Genomic DNA, 22,306 nt, shown 5'->3' with positions numbered 1-22,306 from the left:
AACCTTCTTAGACTGAACCATGAGGAACTGGAAAACCTAAATAGACCAATCACTAGTTACAAAATTGAAACAGTAATCAAAAACTTCCCAAAATAACAAAGCTCAGGACCAGATGGCTCCACTAAGAATTCTAGCCAAACATTCAGATATTTAATATCCATCCTTCTCAAATTCTTCCAAAACAAAATTGAAGAAGGAATACTTCCTAGCTCATTTTATGAAGCCAACATTACCCTGATATCAAAATCAGGCAAACACACCACAAGAACACTACAGACCACTATTTCTAATGAGCATGGATGCAAAATTCCTAAACAAAATCCTAGCAATCAAATACAGCAAAACATTAAAAGGATCATATACATCATGATCAAGTAGGGTTTATTCCTCGGACAGAAGGATGGTTCAACACAGGCAAATTGATCAATGCAATACACTTCATCAACAAAATAAAAGATAAGTCATGTGATCTCATTAATAGATGTTGAGAAAGCATCTGACAAGATGCAACATCCGTTAATGACTAAAACAGTCAATCAAATGGGTATAGAAGAAAAATACCTCTCATAATAAAGCCCACTTTTTTTTAATATTGTAGGTATATTTTTTACTAATACATTGAGAGATGATTTATATACAGTATTCCCTCACTTATTGCGGGTATTACATTCTAGACTCCCCCCCCCGCCCCCCCGGGATAGGTGAAAATCCGCGAAGTAGGAACCTTACTTTTATTTTAGTATTTATATAATTTTAAGGCTTTATAAACCCTTCCCACACTTATAAACCGTTCGCAGTCCCTTATTAACCTTTTCCACACTTTTATAGACACTACTTATGTTCTTAAACATATTCTACACTCTTAAACCTACGTAACAACATACGTATACAGTACCACAAATTCCCATGATACAATGAAAAATCTGCGATAAATATATTTTTTAAAATCCCGTGATAGAGTGAGGCTGCGATAAGTGAACCACAATAGAGAGGGACTACTGTATACTATTAAAAATATGCATATTACTTCCAACTGTGTTACCTCATGTTTTTCAAGACAATACTGGTGGTAATTTACATACAGTGTGATTTGCTATAATAGAATTTTCATTCATTGTAAAAGTCTTTAATAATTCAAAGTTTTTTTGAAAGAATTTCTAATAAAGATTCATAATCAGCATAGTCTTTCAATGACTGTAAAAGTTTATCCAATAGATATTTTCCTTGCATAAGTTTCCAGATCATGAAGTAACTTGTTTATTCTGTGATCTGTGACCGGATTCTGTGGAAAATTATATGTTCTTATTTTTTCTGACCTTCCTTTACTTCCAACCTGAATCTTCCTAGCATTGTATCTTTTGTTTCTTCTTCTAGACGCATGCTGTATAGCTTTGCACGTAGCTTTTTCATGGCGATCTCTTTATTTCTCAGTTGAGATCTCTATGGTTGGCATCCGGAAACCACAACTGTTGGAAGATGAACTATTCAGACAGCACTGTCAGTGGTATTGACATACTGCTCCCCAGCTCCACTGGCTCGTTTGGTATCAATTCTCAATTCTTTAGGATTAATCACTAGGTTAATCTCAGCAGTCTGGGGCAGCACTGCCACAGTCACGGTGCTGGTATGGATGCAGCCTTGCTTCTCCGTCTTTGGCACTTGTACTCTGTGCACGCATCCTTCAAATTTCATGTGCTTATAGGCTTCTGAACCCCCAATGCTGGCAGATGCATGTCTAAGCCCACCTCCAGGATCAAATCATTTTCATCTGTTTCTTCTGAGGGAACCAAAAGTAAGATAATCTGATGCTTCAGTTGAGATATTTCTTTTTGACACGAAGTTATTTCATTCTCTGCAAGTTTCCTTAAGTCTTCATTTTCATCATGCAGCAAGTGCTCGGTCTCCTGCAGCTCTTGCTCCTTCTCACTCAGCCGTTTGGCTATGGCCACCAACTCAGGCTCCCTGACCCGCAACTGGGATTCAGATCCTGCCTGGCGCTCCAGGAGGGACCTCAAGGGCCCACTGTGGGCAAACAGCTCCTCTAGCGGCTTAGGTGCCGGTGGGCCTGGGCAACAGTTGGGCGAGCCCATAGACACCTAGCGACACTCAACAGGAAAGGGAATCGCATAGCTGAGCCTCGACTGCCCAGGCTGGCCAAAGCCAGAAGCAAGACCACTTTTGACAAACCCTCAGCTAATACCATACTCAATGGTAGAAAACTGAAAGCTTTTCTTCCAAGATGAGGGACAAGACAAGGATGCCCACTCTCATCTCACCACTGTTATTCAACATAGTACTGGAAGTCCTAACCAGAGCAATTACACAAGAAAAAGAAATAAAAGGCATCCAAACTGGGAAGAAGTAAAACTGTCACTATTTGAAGATAACATGATACCATACAAAGAAAACCCTACAGACGCCACCATAAGATTATTAGAAACAATAAAAACATATAGTAAACTTGCAGGATAGCAAATCAATATACATGTTATTTATGAGAGAGGGCATTGCAGAGCATACCTGCTGCTCAGGTATGTAGAACTAGAATGCTTGGTTATCCATTTGGAAAAAATTAAAGGAAACTGAATAGTGCACATACATATCAATTTCTGGTGGGTAAGACAGTTAAATGTGTGTGCGCGTGTGCATGTGTGTGTTTGTAGACAGATAATGTAGAAAATCATTTTTATGATCATAGGATAGAAAAGAATTCATTAAAAACAAACCATGAAAGAAAATACTTGATAAGTCTGACGGCAGAAAATTTAACTATTTATCAAAAGACACAAAAAGCAGAACGGTAAGCTAAACAACAAGCTGAGAACTTTTTGCAACACGTTTATCCTACAAATGACTAGAATCCAAGATACATAAAAGAACTATTGTAAATAGCAAAAAGGGAAAAGACATAAACAGGCATTTCCCAGAAGAGAAAACATGAATTGCCCATCAATGTATAAAAAGATGCTCAATCTAATTATCAGTAAAATGTAAATTAAAAGAACCTTGACCTAAGTGTCATACCTTATGTAAAAATTAACTCAAAATGGATCACAGACTTAAATGTAAAATAAATCTATAAAGTTTAAGGGAAAAAACATAGATAATCTTCAGGACCTAGTGGAGGCAAAGAATTATTCTTAGCCATGACACCAAAAACATAATCTATTAAAAAAAAAAATAATTGGACTTTATCAAATTAAAAATTTTGCTTTGTAAAATATCCTGTTTAGAGGATTAAAAACTAAGCTACAGACTGGGAGAAAATATTCGTAGACCAAAACCACAACAAAGGGCTAATATTTAGGATATTAAGAACTCTTAAAACTCCACAGTAAAAATATTAAACAATCTAATTAGAAAGTGAGCAAAAGACATGAACAGATATTTCACATAGTAAAATAAGCACATGAAAAACTATACATTAGCCATTATGTTAATGCAAATGAAAATTACAATGAGATATCACTACATGCGACCAGAATGGCCAGAATAAAAAAGTGACAATAACAAATGCTGGCGAGGATTCAGAGAAACCAGGTCACTCACACATTGCTGGTGGGGATATAAAATGGTACAGCCACTCTGAAACAGTTTTAAAAACTAGACATACAATGATCATATCATCTAGTAATTGTACTACTGGACATTTATCTCAGAGAAAGAAACCGTTCACACAAAAACCTGTAATGAATGTTCATAGCAGCTTTATTTGGAATAGCCAAAAACAGGAAACCACCTAATGTCCTTAACTGGAACAATGAGCATACATCATGGAATACTGTGCAATCATCAAAAGGGATGAACTGTTGGCACACACCAACAACCTGGGCATATGCTGAGAAAGGCCAATCCCAAATGGTTGCACACTATACGACCCCATTTATACAACATTCTTGAAATAAAATTATAGAGATGACAAACAGATCAGTGGTTGCCAAGGATTAGGAATGGTGGACAGAGGGGGTGGTTGGTGGCTCTAAGAGGGTAGTTGGAGGGAGATCCCGATGTTGATGGGACAGTTGTGTCTAGATTGTAGTGGTGGTTACACAAAGCTACATATGAGATGATATATAACTATATACCCTCACTGTCCAGTGTCCAATTCCTGGCTTGATACTGTATTATAACTAAGAAAGATGTAACCATTGAGGAAAACAGGGTAAAGGTAACTCTATCTTTGCAACTTACTATAAATCTATAATTATTTCAAAACAAAGTTAGGGGAAAAAAGTAATAGTTCTAAATGCAGATTGGTATCCTAAATTGGATCCTGCAATTGAAAAAGGACATAAGAAAAACTGGTAAAATCCAAATAAAGTGTAATTTAGTTATTTTTGTACCAACGGTAACCTTAGTTTTGATAAGGGTACCAAGGTGATATAAGATGTTAATATTAGGGGAAGCTAGATGAAGGGTAGGTACAAGGAACCCTTCTGTTAATCTAAAATTATTTCAAAAAATAAAATCCTGATGCTTAAACTGATTATACTTTCCCTGGGGGTGGGCCCCAGGTCTCAGTATTTTTAACCAGCCAGGTGATTCTAATGTGCAGCCAAAGGAAAAGAACCACTGTCCTGGGGAAAGATGATTTTAAAATACGGAAAGTCCTCACTTAACATCAAATAGGTTCTGCAACTTTAAGCAAACCTACTATACCAAATCATTTTTACCATAGGCTGATTGACATAAGCAAGCGTTAAATTCCCAGGGCATCTCATCAACATCAGAATGAGACATTATTCCAGGACCTGCTGTATCTGTTTCCCACCTTGGATTTTGCTCTTGGAGTAAATTCCTTGAGAACAACTTCTCAGCAAGCATGCCACTGTTGTTTGACCTTCGTTCCTGTTGACCTCAGATAAGGACCCAAATTCCTTTGAGAAATGTTTCAGAAGTCCTCCTCTCCCCCTACCCAATCTAAGATCCTTAGGTTCCTGCGATGCCCCAGTTTCTGCACAGCTGAAGAACTCTGGATGGTAAATAGAGGTAAAAGAGAAGAAAAAGACAAATGCCTTCTTGTTCCCAATTCTCTAAAACCCCATAGTAGGGACAGGAAATGGGCAAATAGCTTAACGTTTCAGAGATATAGAAAAACTCTGACTTCATGGGTTTTTGTTTTGTTTTGTTTTTTAAAGAAAGATGATGGTCATCTACCTAGTCCTTATCCAACCCTTCCCTCCCTCGCTGCCCCCTATGCACTCACAGACACACAGTCCCCCACCAAGGGCCAGAGGGACGGTGTCAAAGTGGTCTAACAGTTGGTTACTCTCCCTGGGATCTGACAATGAAGGAAGGACAAGGTGCAGCAGAAGAGCCCTTCCTCCCACAAGTGACCTCTTGTTAAAACACAAAGTGACAATACTGTTAATGGCCACTAAGCAGGACAGGCAGAGGCGCAGCAGGAAGAGCAGGCCCCCTCAGTCCCCCAGGGGACCAGCTGGCTTGCTTAGGGCTCAGTAAGGGTCAGAAAAGCCACCTCCACAGGAGGGAGCATGACTAGTGGCACAGACTTGTGAAGAATCGTGCTTCCAGGTTTGGCACATAGGACAGGCTGGTATGCTCTGAAACATGGCACTGTCAGGGAAGCCACGAAGTTCGCCATGGCCATGGGGATTTGAACCCCTAGCCAAAGCTGGTGCTCTTGGTTTGCTCAGAGTGTGCTGCCAGCAGCAGAAGGTTGGCAGACGAGGAGCAAAGCAAGTACAGGTCACAGCCACATAAAGGCAGTAATTGTGCACTCACATCCTGGCTTGACCCAAAGAAGTACAGACACACCACTGTCACAGGGAGAGGGCTGGGCCTGGAAAACGGTGATGATGGCGTTCCTCTGACTCCCTTCAGAAGCAGGCCTGGGGGCTGGGCCTGGCTGGCCCCCAGTTCCTAAAGGAGGCAGGACCCACTGAAGGCTGCTGACACTGACGCCTGCTTCTGAAAACAGCTCAGGACCCACATCTGTAAGGGCCATCTAAAACGTGGCCTGGAGGGGATGAGGACAGGCTGGAAGGAAGCTACTCTGCGGCTGGGCTCTCTCCATTCCCCACGTTTGTGTCTATTCCCCAGACCTGGGGCTGCCTGGCAAGCAGTTAAACTCCTGGGTTCCGCCCAGGACTCTCCTCCACTGGGAGGCCAGGTCTGCCGTGGCTGGACCCTAGAGGAGAGAAGGAAAGGAGAACATCATTACAGTCAATGAAGTGTGACAATCCTCAGCGTCAGGTCAGGCAAAGGCACCTCAGCAAGTATCAAGGTAGACTTGGGAGTGACTGGTTAGGACAGAAAGAGTCCCCACATCCAGGACAGGTGTCATCACTGAGAGGAGGCAAAGCAGGGGCTGGGGGTTCTGCTCACAGGAGGCCGAGGCCATAATGCTGGCCAAGGGGAGCCTACCCTGGAAGGGAGCTTTAGTTTTCATGGTTGGGAAATGAAAAGTAGCAAGAAGGGACAGGAAGGGCCCACACACCTCCATGGAGAAATGCCTCCCAGGCCAGGGAAGCAGTTGCTATGCTCCTCCTAGCTAGCTAAAGGGCTGGGAAAGCAAAGCGAAAGAAAAGGAAAGGAAAGATATTTACCTTGAGTGTTTTCTTAAAACAAAAAATGCTCACTAGTTCAGTCAATTATCAAATGCAGTTTCCAAACGTGCCAAAGAGGGAAAGGTCTACAGGGCAGGCTGGAGAGAGCAGAGAAAGAGGAGACAAGCTATTGAGGCAAACCCGCAGACCCTCCACCCGCAGCCCCGAGGAGACTGACATTTGCTGGGCAGGAGAACCAAGGTAGAAGTGCATGCACTCTGTTTCCGGCTGCTCAGAATAAGAGGGTCAAGGAACATGGAGTCTTCAGTGGATTTTTCCTTGGAAATCCAGTTCTGTGAACGCTCAATGTGGAAGAGTTACTTCAAATTTGAAAATGGCAGGTCAGATGTCAGAAAACTCTCTGTAAAGGGCTAACATTTTTAGGTTTTGCAAGTCATATGGTCTCTGTGACAACAATTTGACTCCACTGTAGCTCAAAAGCAGCCACAAATAATCCGTGAATAAACAGGCGGGTCCCAAAAACACTTTATTTATAAGAACAAGCAGCAGGCCAAATCTAGCCCTTCGTCCACTTTGCCAACCCTGTTGTAAGTAGTCAAAAATCACTGTGCCTTCTAAGTGTGTCAATAAAGGCACTTCCCCGTCAGGGAATCCAGGGCCAAAGTTACCTGGCAGTGACTCTGACCTCTATTACTGAAGCAGTGCACCATGAATCTTCATGCGTGTAGTGAGAGGAGGCCGTCCAGGAAAACAGAGAAACTGCAGAGAGATGCCAGAGATCCAAGGCCAAGAGCAGAAAGACAAGGGACAAGCCTCACGGGGGTAAACGTCAAGCCACATGCAGGAGCAAAGAGCCCACGATATGACTATAGAAGGTGATAATCCGTAACAAAGGGGAAATGACCCACAGAGCCACTATAAATCACTCCCTTACAGGACTACCCAATGAGCAGCTGGCGCCAAAAAAGGATTTTAAAAACCTCTGAGGCCCTGGCCAGTGTGGCTCAGTTGGTTGGAGCATCAGCTGGTAACCAAAAGGTTGCACGTTCGATTCCCGGTCAGGGCACATGCCTAGGTTGTGAGTTCAATCCCCTGTCTAGGTGCATACAATCCCTGGACCAGGCGTGTGAGCAGGAGGGAACCTACTTATTTTTCTCTCGCCCTTCCTCTCTAAAAGCAATTAAACTGTCCTCAGGTGAGGATCAAAAAAAAAAAAAAAAAAAAAAACAGAAAGAAGAAAAAGCTCTGGGTATCTGATAAAAGATGAAATGAAGAGAAAACCATTGTTCTTAGATTGAAGTCTGTATCCTGAACATGACACATGCAGTCTGAGTAGCAGATAGAGCCAGGGAAGTTTTCCATGTGAGAAAACCAAAACCAAAAGGCTCACATAAAAACATCTTGGCTTTTGAGACTAACTCTAGTGTGTCAGTGTAAACCTCTATACAAGGGGTATCATAAACTCAAAGGACATCAGAGCAGTATACATAGAAGTGTCACCAGCCCCAGAAGATGGTGTGGATGTTCATCAGCAGGGGCCCCAGGTCAGCCCACACACAGGACTGAAGCAGCACATCCACCCAGGTCCCCTTTTCCCAACACCCAGAGATGGGACAATGGGCTAAGCCACCCATGTGTCCCAGCATGGGGTCCCGTCTCTGGCATCTGTACATCACCTCTCAGAAAGTACCCTTCTGCTATGAGAGCACACCTGTGTTCTCCAGCATGGATCTGAGTAAGCAGAGCTGTTCCCTGGGAGGCACCACAGCCCAGAGGCCAAGGCTGCACACAGGATCCAGGCAAAAGTGCCTGAGTCTGTCTCTGCCTCCAATTTGTCATCTGGAAAATAGGCATAGCAACTACCCTACCTCAAACCTCAGGGAAGTAGTCTTAGATGAGTGAGGATAAGGAAAGTGCTGAGCACTGCCCAGCAGAGGAAGTGTTCATTAAGAGCCCAGTGTCCCCAGGGCAGGTGTGAGTCAGGCCCTGAGGCCTACATTCCCGCCCACAGCCTCTCCAAAGCACCCCCCCCACTCCTCCAAGAATGCCAAGCCCTGGAGTATCACTGATCCTAACCTAGGAGCCCAATCAAGAGTAAAAGAACCTTGATTAACAAGAACAAGAATGTTCCCAGGCATTGTCTACTCTTCCCCAAAGCCCACTCTTCACAGGCTTCTCTGTATTCTCTCTAATTACACAGGGAGGGTGGGGTTTGCTATCTCATAACAAAGTCTGAGACTTCCAACACCCTCCTCCTGTGCAGAGTGGAACCCAGGAGTAGAACTCAGGGCCTGCTTTCAACATGTGTTACCTAACCACAGGCTTCAGGTGCCCTTTCTAGCTGGGACAGTGTCCATCAGCCATCCACCTTCTGAGCCAGACCCACTGGTGACCCAAATTTCATTTCCCAGTTGACCTAACCCTAATCCTAAATGGCCAAGGGTCTGAACTTGATCTTATTCCCATTGAACAAGTATTCTCCAAGTCAACCATCCTAAGAGGCTCTCAAGAGAAAATGCTGACTTCATATACTCAAGTACCTGTTGGTCTATATAGCGTCAAGGCACATGTCTGGGTTGCAAGCTCAGTCCCTGGTCGGGGTGCATATAAGAGGCAATTGGTCGATGTTTCTCCCCTTCTCTCCCTCCCTTCCCCTCTTTCTTAATAAAAAGAAACAGAAAAAATTTTAAAACAGCAAGAAGAGGTTGCGGACAAAATAGGAGGAATAAAGAAGCATGCAGGGCAGCGTGAGGGCAAAAAGCACAAGCCTGTGTGCACCAGCAGCAAGGGCCTGGCAGGGCATGTGCCTTCTTGGTTGACACATGTGGAATGTGGCCATGCAGGCTCACCTGCTGCTGAGGCTGTCCTGTCACTGAGGAGCCTGGTCTGGCTGCCTGAAATGACCTGGAGGTCCAAGTCCTCAGGGGATGGTGGCAGGTTCTGGGCTCGGGTAGCCAGGAACGCACTGAGGTACTGTAGCCGTGTGACCTGGAGGACAGAGTGCATTACTGGGCAGGTGGAGCACATGGTCATACCACCCCCTCCTGCCCACAAGCACCTGAACCAGGTGAGAATCACACTGGGCGGGATGAGGAGAAAGAACCATAGGCTAGCCAAGGGCAGGGGAATGCAATCAGGCAAAGCATCTTTAGGATCTCAGCAGGAAACTGGATGCCTAGACCCAGAGACAGACCAGATCAGCAGTGGTCAGAGGGGGCCTCTGGGGAGCCAAGGCCATCGTCCTGCAGAGCAAGTTCAAGGTTTGCTCTGGGACTTCTCAGACCGACTCCCCTGGAATTTACTCTCAATCCACACAAACTGGTGACCGGGTGGTCTAGCCCCTTGGGGGACACAAAGCTGGTTAGAAGCCAGCACCAATGAGCAGCCCAAACCTTGATGAACTGCAGGTCAGAGAGGGCCCTCACGGTGTAGTCAGGACAATACGTGGACAAGTAGGTGCCGTCAGCTGGCTCGGGCTGCAGGTCATGGCGGAGGGACTGGAGCGAGGACACTGGGGACTGGTGAACTAGTGAAAGGAACAATCAGTGATGGGGAAGCCGTGTTGGGAGCTGCGCAGCCCCAGCTCTGGTGGTGACAACTGTACAGCCTCTAAAACCCACCCCACAATCACACTGCAGAGGGACTACAGCCAGGAACTTTGGAGAGCTGGCAAACATGCTTCCTCCAGGGAAAGGTTTTACAGGGATGGGGGTGAGCAGCAAAGATGAGCACTAAAAAAATGCTGCCCCTTCCTGCTGCACAACCCTTAAGAGTAGAAAATCCAGCAGGTCCTGAAGCAGACCACCTTGTAAGAGGCTCAAGTGCTGGAGGAAGAAAAGGGCAGAATCCTGGCCCGGGGGCCCCAGGCACTACAGGGGGACAGCTCTGTAGCCAGCCCAGCCTTCACTCAGGAGGGGCTGCGGCTTACCTGAGGACGGCATGGTCAGGGCAGACACGCCGTAATAGGTGAAGGCCCCATTCTCAAACTTCAGGCCCTCCTTTCCAATCTCCACCTCAACCCTGCCCTGGGAGGTGGAGGGAGAGACACAGATGCACACACATTACCTTCCTGCTGGAAGTGTGCACAAGCAGAAAGTACCCACTCTGGTTATGCAGGGGTGTACCTAGATGTGCCTCCTTTTCTCAGACCCTTCCCTGCTTTCCAATCAGGTGGGGGCCAGGCCCAGGCTCCTGGTTACCTGCAGAATGAGGATGAAGTAATCCACAGGCCGGCTGCGCTGGTACAGGTAATGATGTGCAGCCATGCGGTTGCTCTCGTCAAACCTCACCTCCTGGTTGACGCTGGGGTGCCTCAGCAGGTGCAGCAGGACCTTCTCGGAGATTCGCAATGGGCTAAACACATCCACCTCTGCCCATGGCAGAGAGAAGAGAAGGAGCCGTTGGGCCCTGAATAGCCTGCTTAACCACCTGGAATCTCCTGGCTGGCCCTCAAGCCGAGTCCCCTTCCCAACACAAGAGGACTGTGCAGCCACACAGACCACAGAGGGTACCAACCCAGCCTGGCTTTCAGTCACTTGGCGCAGAGGAGCTGCCCCTCAGGTGAGCTGAGTATCAGGAAGAGTGTCTCTGCCGACAGGGCAGCCAGAAGCACAGAGGTTCCCTGGACACTCTCCTGCTCACTGGGGATGGAGCAGTTCAGTGTCTGCCCTTGGGGGAGGGGGTCACCTGACCCACTGGATGGCAAGCAAGAGAGTGGGGACAAGGCCCACCCTTCACCCTCACCTCGGGAAAGGAAGCGCTGGGTGGCCAAGAGCAGCTGAGGCGAGATTTTCACTTTATACTCATCGTCAGACACCTTGAACAAGGAGAATTCCTCTTTTTGTCTGAGAGGGGCACTGAGTGGAGCAGACTTCTTCCTCACTGTGGTGTCTCCTGGGATGGTGAACAGAAGGGACTTAGGCATTAGCAGCCCTCCCTTCAACATGACTAAACTAAGGGGCATGTTGCCCGCACCCCCTCCACAAGCCTGGGGCTCCTGGGGGACAACTCAGACCCTCAGGGACACATCCTTGGCTCCCTGGATTGTACCTGGATGTCACTGCCACCACACAGTAATCCTGATTCCTAGGACAGAGGGGAAGTGGACTATATTGCAGCCACACCCCCAGAAGTACCAGAAGAGACTGCACCTCTCCTTGGAGTCAGGAGACAATAATGCTGACATGACACAAAGAAGCAGCAAAGTGACAGGCACCTGTGATTATTATTAGACTGCTTGCTGGGAAGCAGGCATTGGAGGAACCCTGGTGCTACACAGTGGCAGCTAACCTAGGGGCCCTGTGCCTAAGACCAGTCAAGGAAACTAAAAATGCTGCACTGTGGGATACATGCATGCGCAAAGCGATTCACTTGACAGCACACACGTGTGGGTGGCCCGGTGTCCTGAGTGCCACGTGAGGCCCCAGTCATCAAGTATGGGTTCTATGTCAACCCTGCAGACCTCAGCCACTATCCTAAGAGGCAGATGCTTCTAAGACACAACTATAGGCCCCAGAAACATGTTTTGGTAAGACCTCCGTAGTAAAGAATGGGTTCTTCAAGGAGACACTTCTGTAATGTACAAACCATGTGAGAAGCAAAAGGTGTGAGAAGGAGAGAGTCTGGGAAATGCCCATTAAGGGCAGAGCGCCCTCAGTGGTGGAAGAAATACATGGAGCCCCAAGCAGGCACTGGGTTTGCAAGCGCTTGGCACTGTCCACCCATGGACGGGCCACCACGGCTCTGCATCCAGGGGCAGATGTGGGCCCTCCAGTAAAGGGGCAACACTAGTCTACTCGGGGGAAAGAAGAAGATAGGTAGCTCTGACCAGAGACCCACCATCCCTGAAACTGAAACACACATCTCAGTGAACCTGAAAGAGAGCTGAGCCAGGAAACTGCCAGGAGGCAAGACTTACGGTAATCCTCAGACTCGTCCAGGATCTCGGACTTGATAATCTCCTCAATGACGTCCTCCAGGGTGACCAGGCCCAGGACCTCATAGAAGGGGTCACCTTCACCCTCGTTGTTCACCTTCTGCACGATGGCCAGGTGGGACTTCCCTGGGGGAGGGGATGTGCATGTTACAGTGTGCTGGAGGCTCCCTTGTTTCTAAGCCCGGTCCTGTACAAACCCACCAAAAGCGCAGATGCTAACATTTGTGTTCCTATGAAGCACCAAGCACTTGGTGTGACCTTTCTAGTTTTTACTGAAGAGTCTCAACATGCTCATGAGGACAGACCTCACCTCACATGCAAGGAATCTAAACCCTGGACACTGCATTCACCTGAGCTGGAGTCAGACCGGGTCTGTGTGCCTCCAAGCTGTGAATGTGGCTTAGACGTGGATGCATCAGGCAAACTGTGGACACAAGGCACTGACTCCAGAAATGTTGGCTCCCCAGGACTGTCTAGGTGCGGGAGCCAATAGCCCTCCCTCCCCCAACCGTCTAACTCTCCTAGGACAGTTTTCCTAATTTTGAAAGCTGCCCTTTATTTCTAGATGCCAAGGTCTATGAAGGTCATCCAGGGGATGAAGATAAATGGTAACTGGCCAGTCAGAGCCCAAGCTGTGTGGTAGGAAGAACAGCAGCAGGGAACTTTCCCCCTACTCTTCTGTATTTCTCAAATTACCTCCTATTTGTTTAATAAGGAAATGTAAACTTGAAAATATCTCACACTTCTGAGTGTTGGGGTAAGTTCAGGAATTTACTCTGCCTCAGCTAACTGCTCTTCACCTATAAAACTTTATACCTATACAAGAGAAACACCATGCAACCCACATAAGTAATTTCAAATTTCTGAGTAGCTACATTAAAAGATAAAAGACCCAGGTGAAATGAATTGATAATATATTGTAATAACTGAATGAAGCTAAAATATCATTCAACATGTAATCAATATAAACATATTAATAGATGTTTTACTTTTTTGTGCCAAGTCTTTGCAGTTTCACGTGTGTTTGCACCTACGGCACATCTCAGTTCAGACTAGTTACCTTTCAAGAGCACAGCAGCCACACACGGGTGGTAACAACTGGGTTGTGCGGGTCCTGGACTCGAAAGCTGACTGATCTCAACTGCACCCTTCTCTGTTACTAGTGAAAACAGCTTAGGGGGAAAGCTGGCCTAGACTTGCACCTGAAGAAGGTACTTGCTTCAAGAATCTTTTGGTTAAGCAAGAAGTCAAGTTCCCTTTTTGTACAAATCAACCTTTACATACCTTGGGCTTAATTACAATGAAATGAGTTGAGTTTAGAAACACACTCTGTGGAACTCTATTGAGCACACTCGCCCCATTCTTGCAGACACCCCTGCGCCCCCCGCCCCCCAGCAAACAGATATAGGAAGACCTCTGCTCCAAAGCTAGATGAAATGCAAATGTCAAGACTCAATCAAAAGATATTACTGTATTATTAGTAGCAGCAAACCAGTAACAGGATGATCAAGAAAGGAATGAAGCTATAAAAGAATCAAAAGATAACATTTACTGTATTTTTATCAAACCTGAGATGCCATCAATTGTGAAGCACAGCCTGACTGCAGAGAGGTTAAGAAGCACGTTTTAGTGCTCACTGTGTGCTGGCCACCAAGGGCTTTACTCATTTACTAGCTGAGTCAGCTCTCTGAGGCATATAGTACTATTATTCCCATTTACAGTTTACAGAGAAAACAAGGCCCACCCAAGTGCAAAACCAGGATTCAAACCCAAGTAGCTGGCTCTCAAGTTCATTCTCTTCACCACCACCCTTCACTGACTTTCACTGAGAATAGACTGAGTCTTAGGAGACCTTCTCCTCAGGTGATTCCCACAGGGCCCATCTAAATAAAAGAAAAAAATTGTTCTTTTTCATCTCAAGGATACTTTAATAGGCTCAGACAAAAATTAAAGGTAGAAACGACATTACATGCCCCGCCCTTTCCAAAGGAAAAGGCTGGGAGTCCCTGGAGAACAATCTGCTCATTCCAACTGAGATGGGCACTGAAAGGGGGTCGCAGCATTTCTAGATGCTTTCCTCCCCTTGGTATTTGTGTTAGGAATGGCTCACATGAGAAGGCAGGTGCCATATCTAGAAGGGCCATGGGGGCCCTGCCACATGACACCTATCCGTCAGGCCATATGAAGGAGGCCAAGACACAGAAGTCTGGCCAGCAGTCTTCTCGGAATCTGGAACCAAAGCCCAGGCTCTAGATGGCCGTCTAAGAGCACAGAGGACCCATTTCAGCTCCCTTCTTCCAGGAAGCCACTCGCCTTGGCAGGTTATCTGCAGAATAGGCTAATTTCTCTCTTGCCTTCAAACTTCTATGAAATAGGCACAAGTTTCTCAGTGACCTGACACATGGAAGGTCCCCTAAAACAGTGGCCCTGTTTTCATCTCAAGACAATGTTTGAGGGGGCCCAGAAGGCAACTGTGAGAAAGCAGTAGAAGTACACAGAGAAAGGGCAGCTGGCGGGGTTACATTTATTTTTCATCCGAGAGGACAAAACACTCTGAAAATAAGGGCCTTGCTGGACCACTGCAAACACAGCCACAGGCACAGCTGGTGCCAGAGCCACAAGCAAGTTGGCGCATCTCAACAACATTGACCAGAAAGCCCTGAAAAACCTCTTGAGTTTAATTTTAGTTAGCAGGCACAAAGGTACTCATAAATTATATGAATGTTCAAGGACTCTTCCAGAATGCCTAGTTTCTAGGATATTCTTAAAAACTCAGTTGGAGTTTAAATTCCTCTGCCCTCCCTTTTTTTTTTTTTTTTTTTAAAGCAACTGTTTGAATCTGTCCCATGAGAAAGAATACTGCTAACATTCCCATGGCACGTCTGACTCTTCAGAACTGTGGCTTTTGACAATGAACCAGAACTCTTATGTTTTAAAGCAGAGACTGACAAACTTTCCTACCCTAACCCCTCCTCTGGCTAAATGTCCTTGAATTGTCTCTCTGGGGATTGACAAAGAAGGGGGGGGCAGATGACTTTAAAGGAAATACATGTTATTTACTATACCTCCAAAGTACTCACTCTTCCTGATAATGTTTGCACAAAATAATCAGTGTCACCTTAAGTTTGCACACTGACTGAAGGCTCCTCACTGGGGAACTCTTCTAGACTATAAAGTCCCAGAGAGACAGTGCTCTGGAAGCACAACAGGAACAAAGGCTAGAATGGTAGCTGCCAAGACACCAGGAACTTCAGAGGCACCACCACCTCACACTCCTGGCAGCGAGGTGGGATGGGAACCAAGTTCTAAAGCCTCATCAAGGCTGCAATATGCCATCTGTTCATAAGCAGAATGAAGAAATGGGTTGGGCTAAAAAGGAAGATATCCACCAAAGAACTGCACTGCATGAGAAGCAGAGAAAGCTCCAGGATTTCACAGAAAAGACGTGGTCGTTATGCACTAAGAATGGTTCTCACTCACTACAGGAGGAGGAAGGCACTCCCCACTCAATCTCCAGGTTGCATATCACCCCCACCAGTTTCTAATAGTAGTAGTAGTTGCTAGTAGACAGCTACAGGGTCAGCATAAGGCTGCGTGATACCTGCTTGGCTGTCCAGAGCTGCACTGAGGCCATCACCCAGTACAGGAGTGGCCTATGCTGAGGCCATTCCTATATACTTACTCCTTTCCAACAACATCTAAACCTAAGCCCACTCGCCCATCTTAATCCCCAGCCCATCCTCTCACAGCCACTGCTCTCTGGCTATTGCGCTGCAGCCACACCTCATGGAAAGCCTGTCTTCATTACCTGTCACACCTCTCATATCTCCCTCACTCCATCACCCCATACCATGGCACCCACTCGTGCAAAGGTCAAGGGAACCCTGCTGGCTGGGTCCAGGTGGCACACCGCTGGCCTCCTCTCCTGATCATTCTCCTTCCCTTGGTGAGAGGTTTCTTCCTCAGCTTCCTGATGTTCTAAGCCACAGGCCCTTCTCAACAGCTTCTTCTCTGATACCCTCATAGGACAAGCTTGCACACTCAGGGTTAGGCTCCCTGCTCCCCTTCTGTGGTTGAGGGACTACTTCTAGACCTTCTAGGTCCTTCCAACCTGCCCCCTAGGACTTGGCCACTGGGCCACCACACAAACTCCGATGTCCAGAACAAACTCCTGGCCCAGCCCTGCCCCCACCCTCTCTTCCCTGTATGTGCTCTGCCTCAGGGAAGGTGAAAATCCAGGCCTTGTCCCCAGCCCCTCTGAAAACCATAAAAATCTCCCAAATCCACCTCTAATCTAAATGCCCTCTTGCGTCTCCCTTCCAGCTGTTCAGCCTGCCATCCTCTCTCCTCTGCATCCCCTACCCCCCACCCACTGTTCCCCACACCAGTCATGCTCACCAATATCACCCTGGTGTCAAGTCCAGCCTCCCAAGGGTCTCAAGCTGGGAGGTAGCAGGGGCAGGATGGCATGAACCCTCCCCAGCTGACTCCAGGGCCACCTCGTAGACTACAGTGGCCCAGATGAAGTACTTACCACCAGGAGATTCTGTCTGACCCCACCCTCTCCTGAGAGGGGCTGCATGGCTGCTTTCTGGGAAGACAGCTAGGAACACCAGTGAGATTCTCTAGCAGGGAAATCAGCTACCCATCAAAGCCTCTGACCTAATAGGAGGCACAGTAGTAATAGTAACCGCTCAACTATGCAACACCCAGGCCTATTACAGGGATGAAAGGTGATGATGCACGAGTCCGCTCACTACTGTCTGATATACAGCAGGAGTAACACGGTCTTTACCCCAAGGCTGTCTCCTTGCTCTCTGTAAAGGGTTCAAAGAGCCCCTCCCAGATGCCAGGAAGATCGGGGGCATTTGCTCACTTTCCAGACTCACAGGCTTTAGGATCAAGCCAAACCCAGAATCCAGGGATGTCCTTGTGCCCATTCTGCAGGAGTTCAAGCTGATAGCCAAGGAGCAGCCAAGCTCTAAGGAGCACACCCAAGCCTGGCAATGGAGAGGACTGCAGAGGGGTGCCCACACCTTCACACTTGGAGAGTAGGTCTTGGTTTTTACCTACAGCCTTAAGAGTTGCTCATATATATCAAAGCGAAAGAGGAAAATGTGGAGTTGAGGGAGAACTTGAGAGATCTTAGGGTTAGAAAAAGGAGTTTTCTAAAAGAAAAAGGAAGTTTTCTAAAGACAGCTGAAGAGAAGACTAAATCAGCATCCATGAAGTTACTTTTGGCAAAATCAAAGTGGACACTTCATTCACACCTGCAGAGAAGTGTTTGCCAATCACTCCCTTTTCTGTAATCAAGGAGGCAGCAGCCCATCAGTGACCCTAACAACGATGACTTGGAAACAGAACCACCTAATTTGACATTACAGGTATCCCTTGTTTTATTGCTCTTCACAGGTGTTGCATTATTTATAAATTGAAGGCAAGACCCACCAGCAAACAGATGAAGACTCGCTTTATTGCGGTAGTCTGGGACCAAACCCACAATATCCAAGGTATGACTGTATGTAGGTAGATAATAGCTACAAATTATCTGGAGACTAGTTTTTTCTACTTTTTAAAGTTTCGATCGAAGAGTTTGGACATGCCTCAAAGCCAAAGCCCATAAAAATGACCTGGAGAAGCAAAGAGCTGGGGGTTGGAGACTAGTGGACATACATCCCAGAACTGGGGGCCTACCAGGAGAAAGGAGGTTTTACTGTCTATAGAACTGTCACCCTCTGAACAATAGCCTTTAAGTAATATTTCACTCAGAGGTGCAATGCCACCATCTTCTTTAAAGGGCAATTAGAGGTCTAGTTGCCCTCCACAGGGCTGGGACCCTCTCCCTGAGGCTTCCATAACCCCCCCATCCCTTTTCTAGGGGAGGGCGAAGGCCTTCCGGTCCCCTCCGCGATTCCTGGACGTTACCTCGCTTGAACTCCTCCAGGACGGCATCCAGCTTGGTGTCGTTGAAGACAAAGTGGAGCGGGTGGTTGTAGAAACGGGTGATGGTGCTGAGCGGCGTGCAGTCATCGGGGTCCACAAAGGCCAAGTCTTTGAGGTAGAGCATGTCCACGATGTTGGAGCGCTCCTCCTCGTACACGGGGATGCGCGTGTGGCCGCTCTGCATGATGCTGGCCAGGACGCCAAAGTCCAACACTGTGCCGGCGTCTAGCATGAAGCAGTCCTCAAGCGGTGTGAGCACTTCCTCCACCGTCCGATAGCGCAGCACGCCCTTGCTTAGGTCGCTGTAGGGGTCGCCGCCGCCTCTTGCCAGCTCCAGCACGCGCTCGCGCAGCCGCCCGGGTCGCGCCGCCAGCTCCAGGAGCTGCCCCACCGGCAAGGCCACGGGCAGCGTGAGCAGCACGGCCAGGCGGCTGAGCGCTAGAGCACGCGGGGCCAGAGCCAGTGTCCAGCGTCCGCTCACGGCGGCCGGCAGCACCTCGGCCACCAGAAACGCGAGCCCCGCGCTGCCCAACACGGCGGGCACAGCGCGCTGGCCGGCCGCGCGGTACAGCAGAACAGCCAGCGCCGCCTGCGCAAGGGTGGCTAGCAGCAGCAGCGCGCCAAGGGCACAGCCTGCCCAGCGCCTCGCCGGCTCCAGGCGCCGCGCCGCCGCGCGCTCCGCCTCCGATCCGTTCTCGCGCAGCACTTGCACCTCGGCCGGGGCCAGCACCAGCGCGCTCAGCTGGAGGCCCCGTGCCAGCGCTGCCAGCGCCAGCAATCCCACCGCCCCCAGGCCAAGGACCCACGGCGGCACCGCCTCCTGGAACGCCGCCTCGATGCTTGGCTCCTCGCGCAAGGCCTCGGCACGCAGGCGCAGCAGCGCACGCCACTCGCCTGCGGGGGCAGCCACCGCCTCTCCAGCAGCCATACCGCCCGGCTCCCCGCGCATGGCCAGCAGCGCGGAGTACGGGCGCTCTGCTTCCGCGCGCAGCCGCAGCAGCGCGTGCCACTCGCCTGTCGGGGCCGCCGACGCCCCGGGCGCCACGGCCGGCCCGCCCTCGGGGCAGCCCGCCCCCTCGGGGGCCGCCCAGGACCAGGAGATGTTAGCGAAGCCCGAGCCAAAGAGACGCAAGCGGAAGGTAGCCTCAGGCGCGGCCGGCACCTCCCCTCCGCGTGCCCACGCCTTGCCCCGGGCTCCGGCCTGCTCCAGGCAGACGCCCAGCACTCGCGGTCCCTGCGCCGCCTTCGCGGCGGCGTAGCCCAGGCAGAGCACTGCCAGCAGCCAACCCAGCAGCCCCGCCGCCGCGGCTGCCGCCATCGCCCGCTGCTCTTCTCGGCCTCCGCGCAGCCTACCTCTGCCTCAGCCGGCCAATTGGCGCCGGACTCGCAACCCCTGCGCCAATGGGCGACGCGTGGGGGCGTGCCCAAGGTCAGGGTAGGCTGCACCGGGGCGTAAACAAGTGGCGCGGGTGGGGCGGGGAGGGGCCGGTGGGCGCGGCGCTCCGGGCAGCAGTCCTGGCGCCGAAGGCGTAGTCATCGCTCTGCGAAGTCACGGGGGCCACTGGCTGGGGGGTCTCGGTGTTGGGAGACGTGCCGCTTTCTCAGGAAAGGGCCTGGGAACTGCCGACTAAAGGCAAGGATGTTGAAGGGAGATCCAACTAAAGGCAAGGATGTTGAAGGGAGATCCGGAACTGGGCTCCGGGAAGCTAAGGTTCGGAAAGATGCTTGTTGCTGCTCCCAACCCCGCTGTAGTCCGGGGACGAAGACACAACCCTTGGAGGAAAGGATGGAAACAAAAGATCATTACCTCTGGTACCCTCGCCGCTACTTCATTTTTTTTCCAGGAGAAAAGTAAAGCATGGCTCGGCGTGGATGTCGGGTTCCAACACGACCTACCTAATATCTGGTCACCCACCCAGCCACATTCGGAGACAGCGGCTCTGTCAGGAATGCATGGATCTGTCATTCCACTCATACTTCTTCCTTGGTTTCAGGCTTCCTGGGGAAAAGACCTATCATTCACTTAATTTTGTTTAAAACCTTTGGACAGACACTTGGAAAGCACAAATGGTGTCATTTGAACTGACCATCTCCAAAAACAAAGAATCCAGCACAGGGCGAAGTTTCTCACCTAGTGCTTTCCTGTTAACAGTAGAGGCCTCAACTGGACTTTCCCAGCTCCTTCCTCAGATCTGCGCCATTCCCCATCCCCTGGTTAGTCGCTGCATCAATGGACACTTGCCACTTGATCTTCAGGTCCCTCGTTGACCCTCCGTGAGCCATTTTCCTTACTGGTCATTTGGTTCGAGATATCTCTGTGTTTTATTCAAATATTTGTTTTAAACCCATAGCTATTGTGACTTCACTGGCTAATCCCTGCTTACTTCTTGTCTGCAAATATCACTTCCTTCAGCTGGTTTTCCCCCACCATAACTAGGTTGGGTCAAGGTTATGAGAACTAGCGGTGCCTCTACCCAGTAGCACCCAGCATTTACCTTATGGTAGCAAGTACATTCATTCAACAAGTATTTCCTGAATTGAGTGCCTGCAGTGTACCAGGTCCTGGGACTATGTAGAAATAAGAAAGCCCCCAATCTCCTGGAGCTTAGGTTCTAATATTGGGACAACAGGAAACACACAAATTGTATTTTAATATCTGGAAGTAAATGCTAGTGAGGAAAACAAGACAAGACAGGGATTGGGATCATGTTTTATTTACGGTGATCTAGGAAGGCTTCTCCAAGGAGGTGACATTCGAACAGACTTAGACCCAGCAAGGTGAACCTCACAAAGACCTGGGGGAAAAGTGTTCCAGGCAGAGGAAACGGCAAATCCAAGGGTCCTTGTGTGACTATCCCCCTCAGGGGGTCTTCCTCACTAAACTCACTAAGGGGCTGGTATGCAGAAGGGGCTTTAACATGTGGAACAGATGAGTGGGTGACATTTACTCTTTCTACCTACACACAATTTTTTGCATTTGTTATTTCTTTAATCTGGAATGTCCTCTCTGCCTATGCAAGTGCCTCCATTTCTTTAAACATGCCCCCCAACTTGGCAGCTCTGTTAAGTCTGACTGGCTTGAGCCCCTGGTCTCAGCACAATCACACGCTATGGCCAAGGCTCCTGTGGACACTGCAGGAGTGGATATAGTGAGGTCACTGTCAGGTGGGCTCCTCAGGAGATGAGCACTCCCACTTTGAGACAAAGAGGCAACTGTACATTATTAAGCAATGTGATCCTATCTTTGGATCAAGCTTCTTTCTCCTTTGGCCTCCAGGGTAGAGAGGAGGGGCAATTGCCCACTCCAACTGCACTCTCCAGTACCTGCTGGCAGAAAACTATGGTGTCCATTTTACAGGATTTCTAATTGTGGCAACTGAGCACATTTGCCATATATGTCTAGCAGCACCCATGAAGCAAGCCTATTTTGTAAGTTACATTTCTGCTTTTTTACTGCTAAACAGTCCCAGAATACTTGTCCCTTGCCCAATCACAATCACTTCTATTTCTATGACAGGCACTGAATATTGACTAACTCGAATAGGCAAATTGTACACTCACCACGATCTCATTTCATTTTTTATTACCAATCAAAAATAAATTCCATATATTGTTTAGCAAATATCATTGTTTTGTGACAAAAGACACAAGAGTCATAACAACAAAACTCCCCGAGAGTCAAACTCATAACAATGCCAAAATAAATCACAAAAATATACAAATTAAAATCTTATGCAAAATAAATACGAGTTACTTGCTATGGTGGCTGTGACTTGCCTACCCATTTGGTGGCCATCTGTGAAGGTCTCCCTTACAGAGGAAGATGTGCAGGGATGGGACAGTTCCAGGGTAGAGCTCAGCTCAGGAACCAGAGGTTGGAATAGGAAGTGAAAAATTG

At 48.3% G+C, this 22,306-nt stretch overlaps 1 protein-coding gene and 1 pseudogene across 6 annotated transcripts in view; both read right to left on the bottom strand.

Annotated features, from left to right (window-relative positions):
• Positions 1-19,777, bottom strand: part of CNNM3 (cyclin and CBS domain divalent metal cation transport mediator 3) — a 38,487-nt gene extending 18,710 nt beyond the window's left edge. For 2 of the 6 annotated variants that reach the window (XM_090281842.1, XM_090281841.1), the window contains exons 1-7: positions 18,391-19,777; positions 12,448-12,591; positions 11,274-11,423; positions 10,730-10,899; positions 10,459-10,555; positions 9,923-10,056; positions 9,380-9,518 (exon numbers count right to left, since the gene is read on the bottom strand). In XM_090281842.1, coding sequence (XP_090137968.1) covers positions 9,380-9,518; positions 9,923-10,056; positions 10,459-10,555; positions 10,730-10,899; positions 11,274-11,423; positions 12,448-12,591; positions 18,391-19,726 — 2,170 coding nt within the window. In that variant the 5' untranslated portion in view covers positions 19,727-19,777. The other 4 variants (XR_016511951.1, XM_090281844.1, XM_090281843.1 and 1 more) reach the window with 4 other exon arrangements.
• LOC150006559 (peptide chain release factor 1-like, mitochondrial pseudogene) lies at positions 941-2,438 on the bottom strand (annotated as a pseudogene).
• Positions 19,778-22,306: the final 2,529 nt, after the last annotated feature.

This window comes from Furipterus horrens, unplaced genomic scaffold (genome assembly GCF_987537825.1).
Source record: "Furipterus horrens unplaced genomic scaffold, mFurHor1.1.pri manual_scaffold_6, whole genome shotgun sequence".
In the NCBI taxonomy this organism is placed as follows: domain Eukaryota; kingdom Metazoa; phylum Chordata; class Mammalia; order Chiroptera; family Furipteridae; genus Furipterus; species Furipterus horrens.
This window is presented reverse-complemented; position numbering and strand designations above follow the sequence as displayed.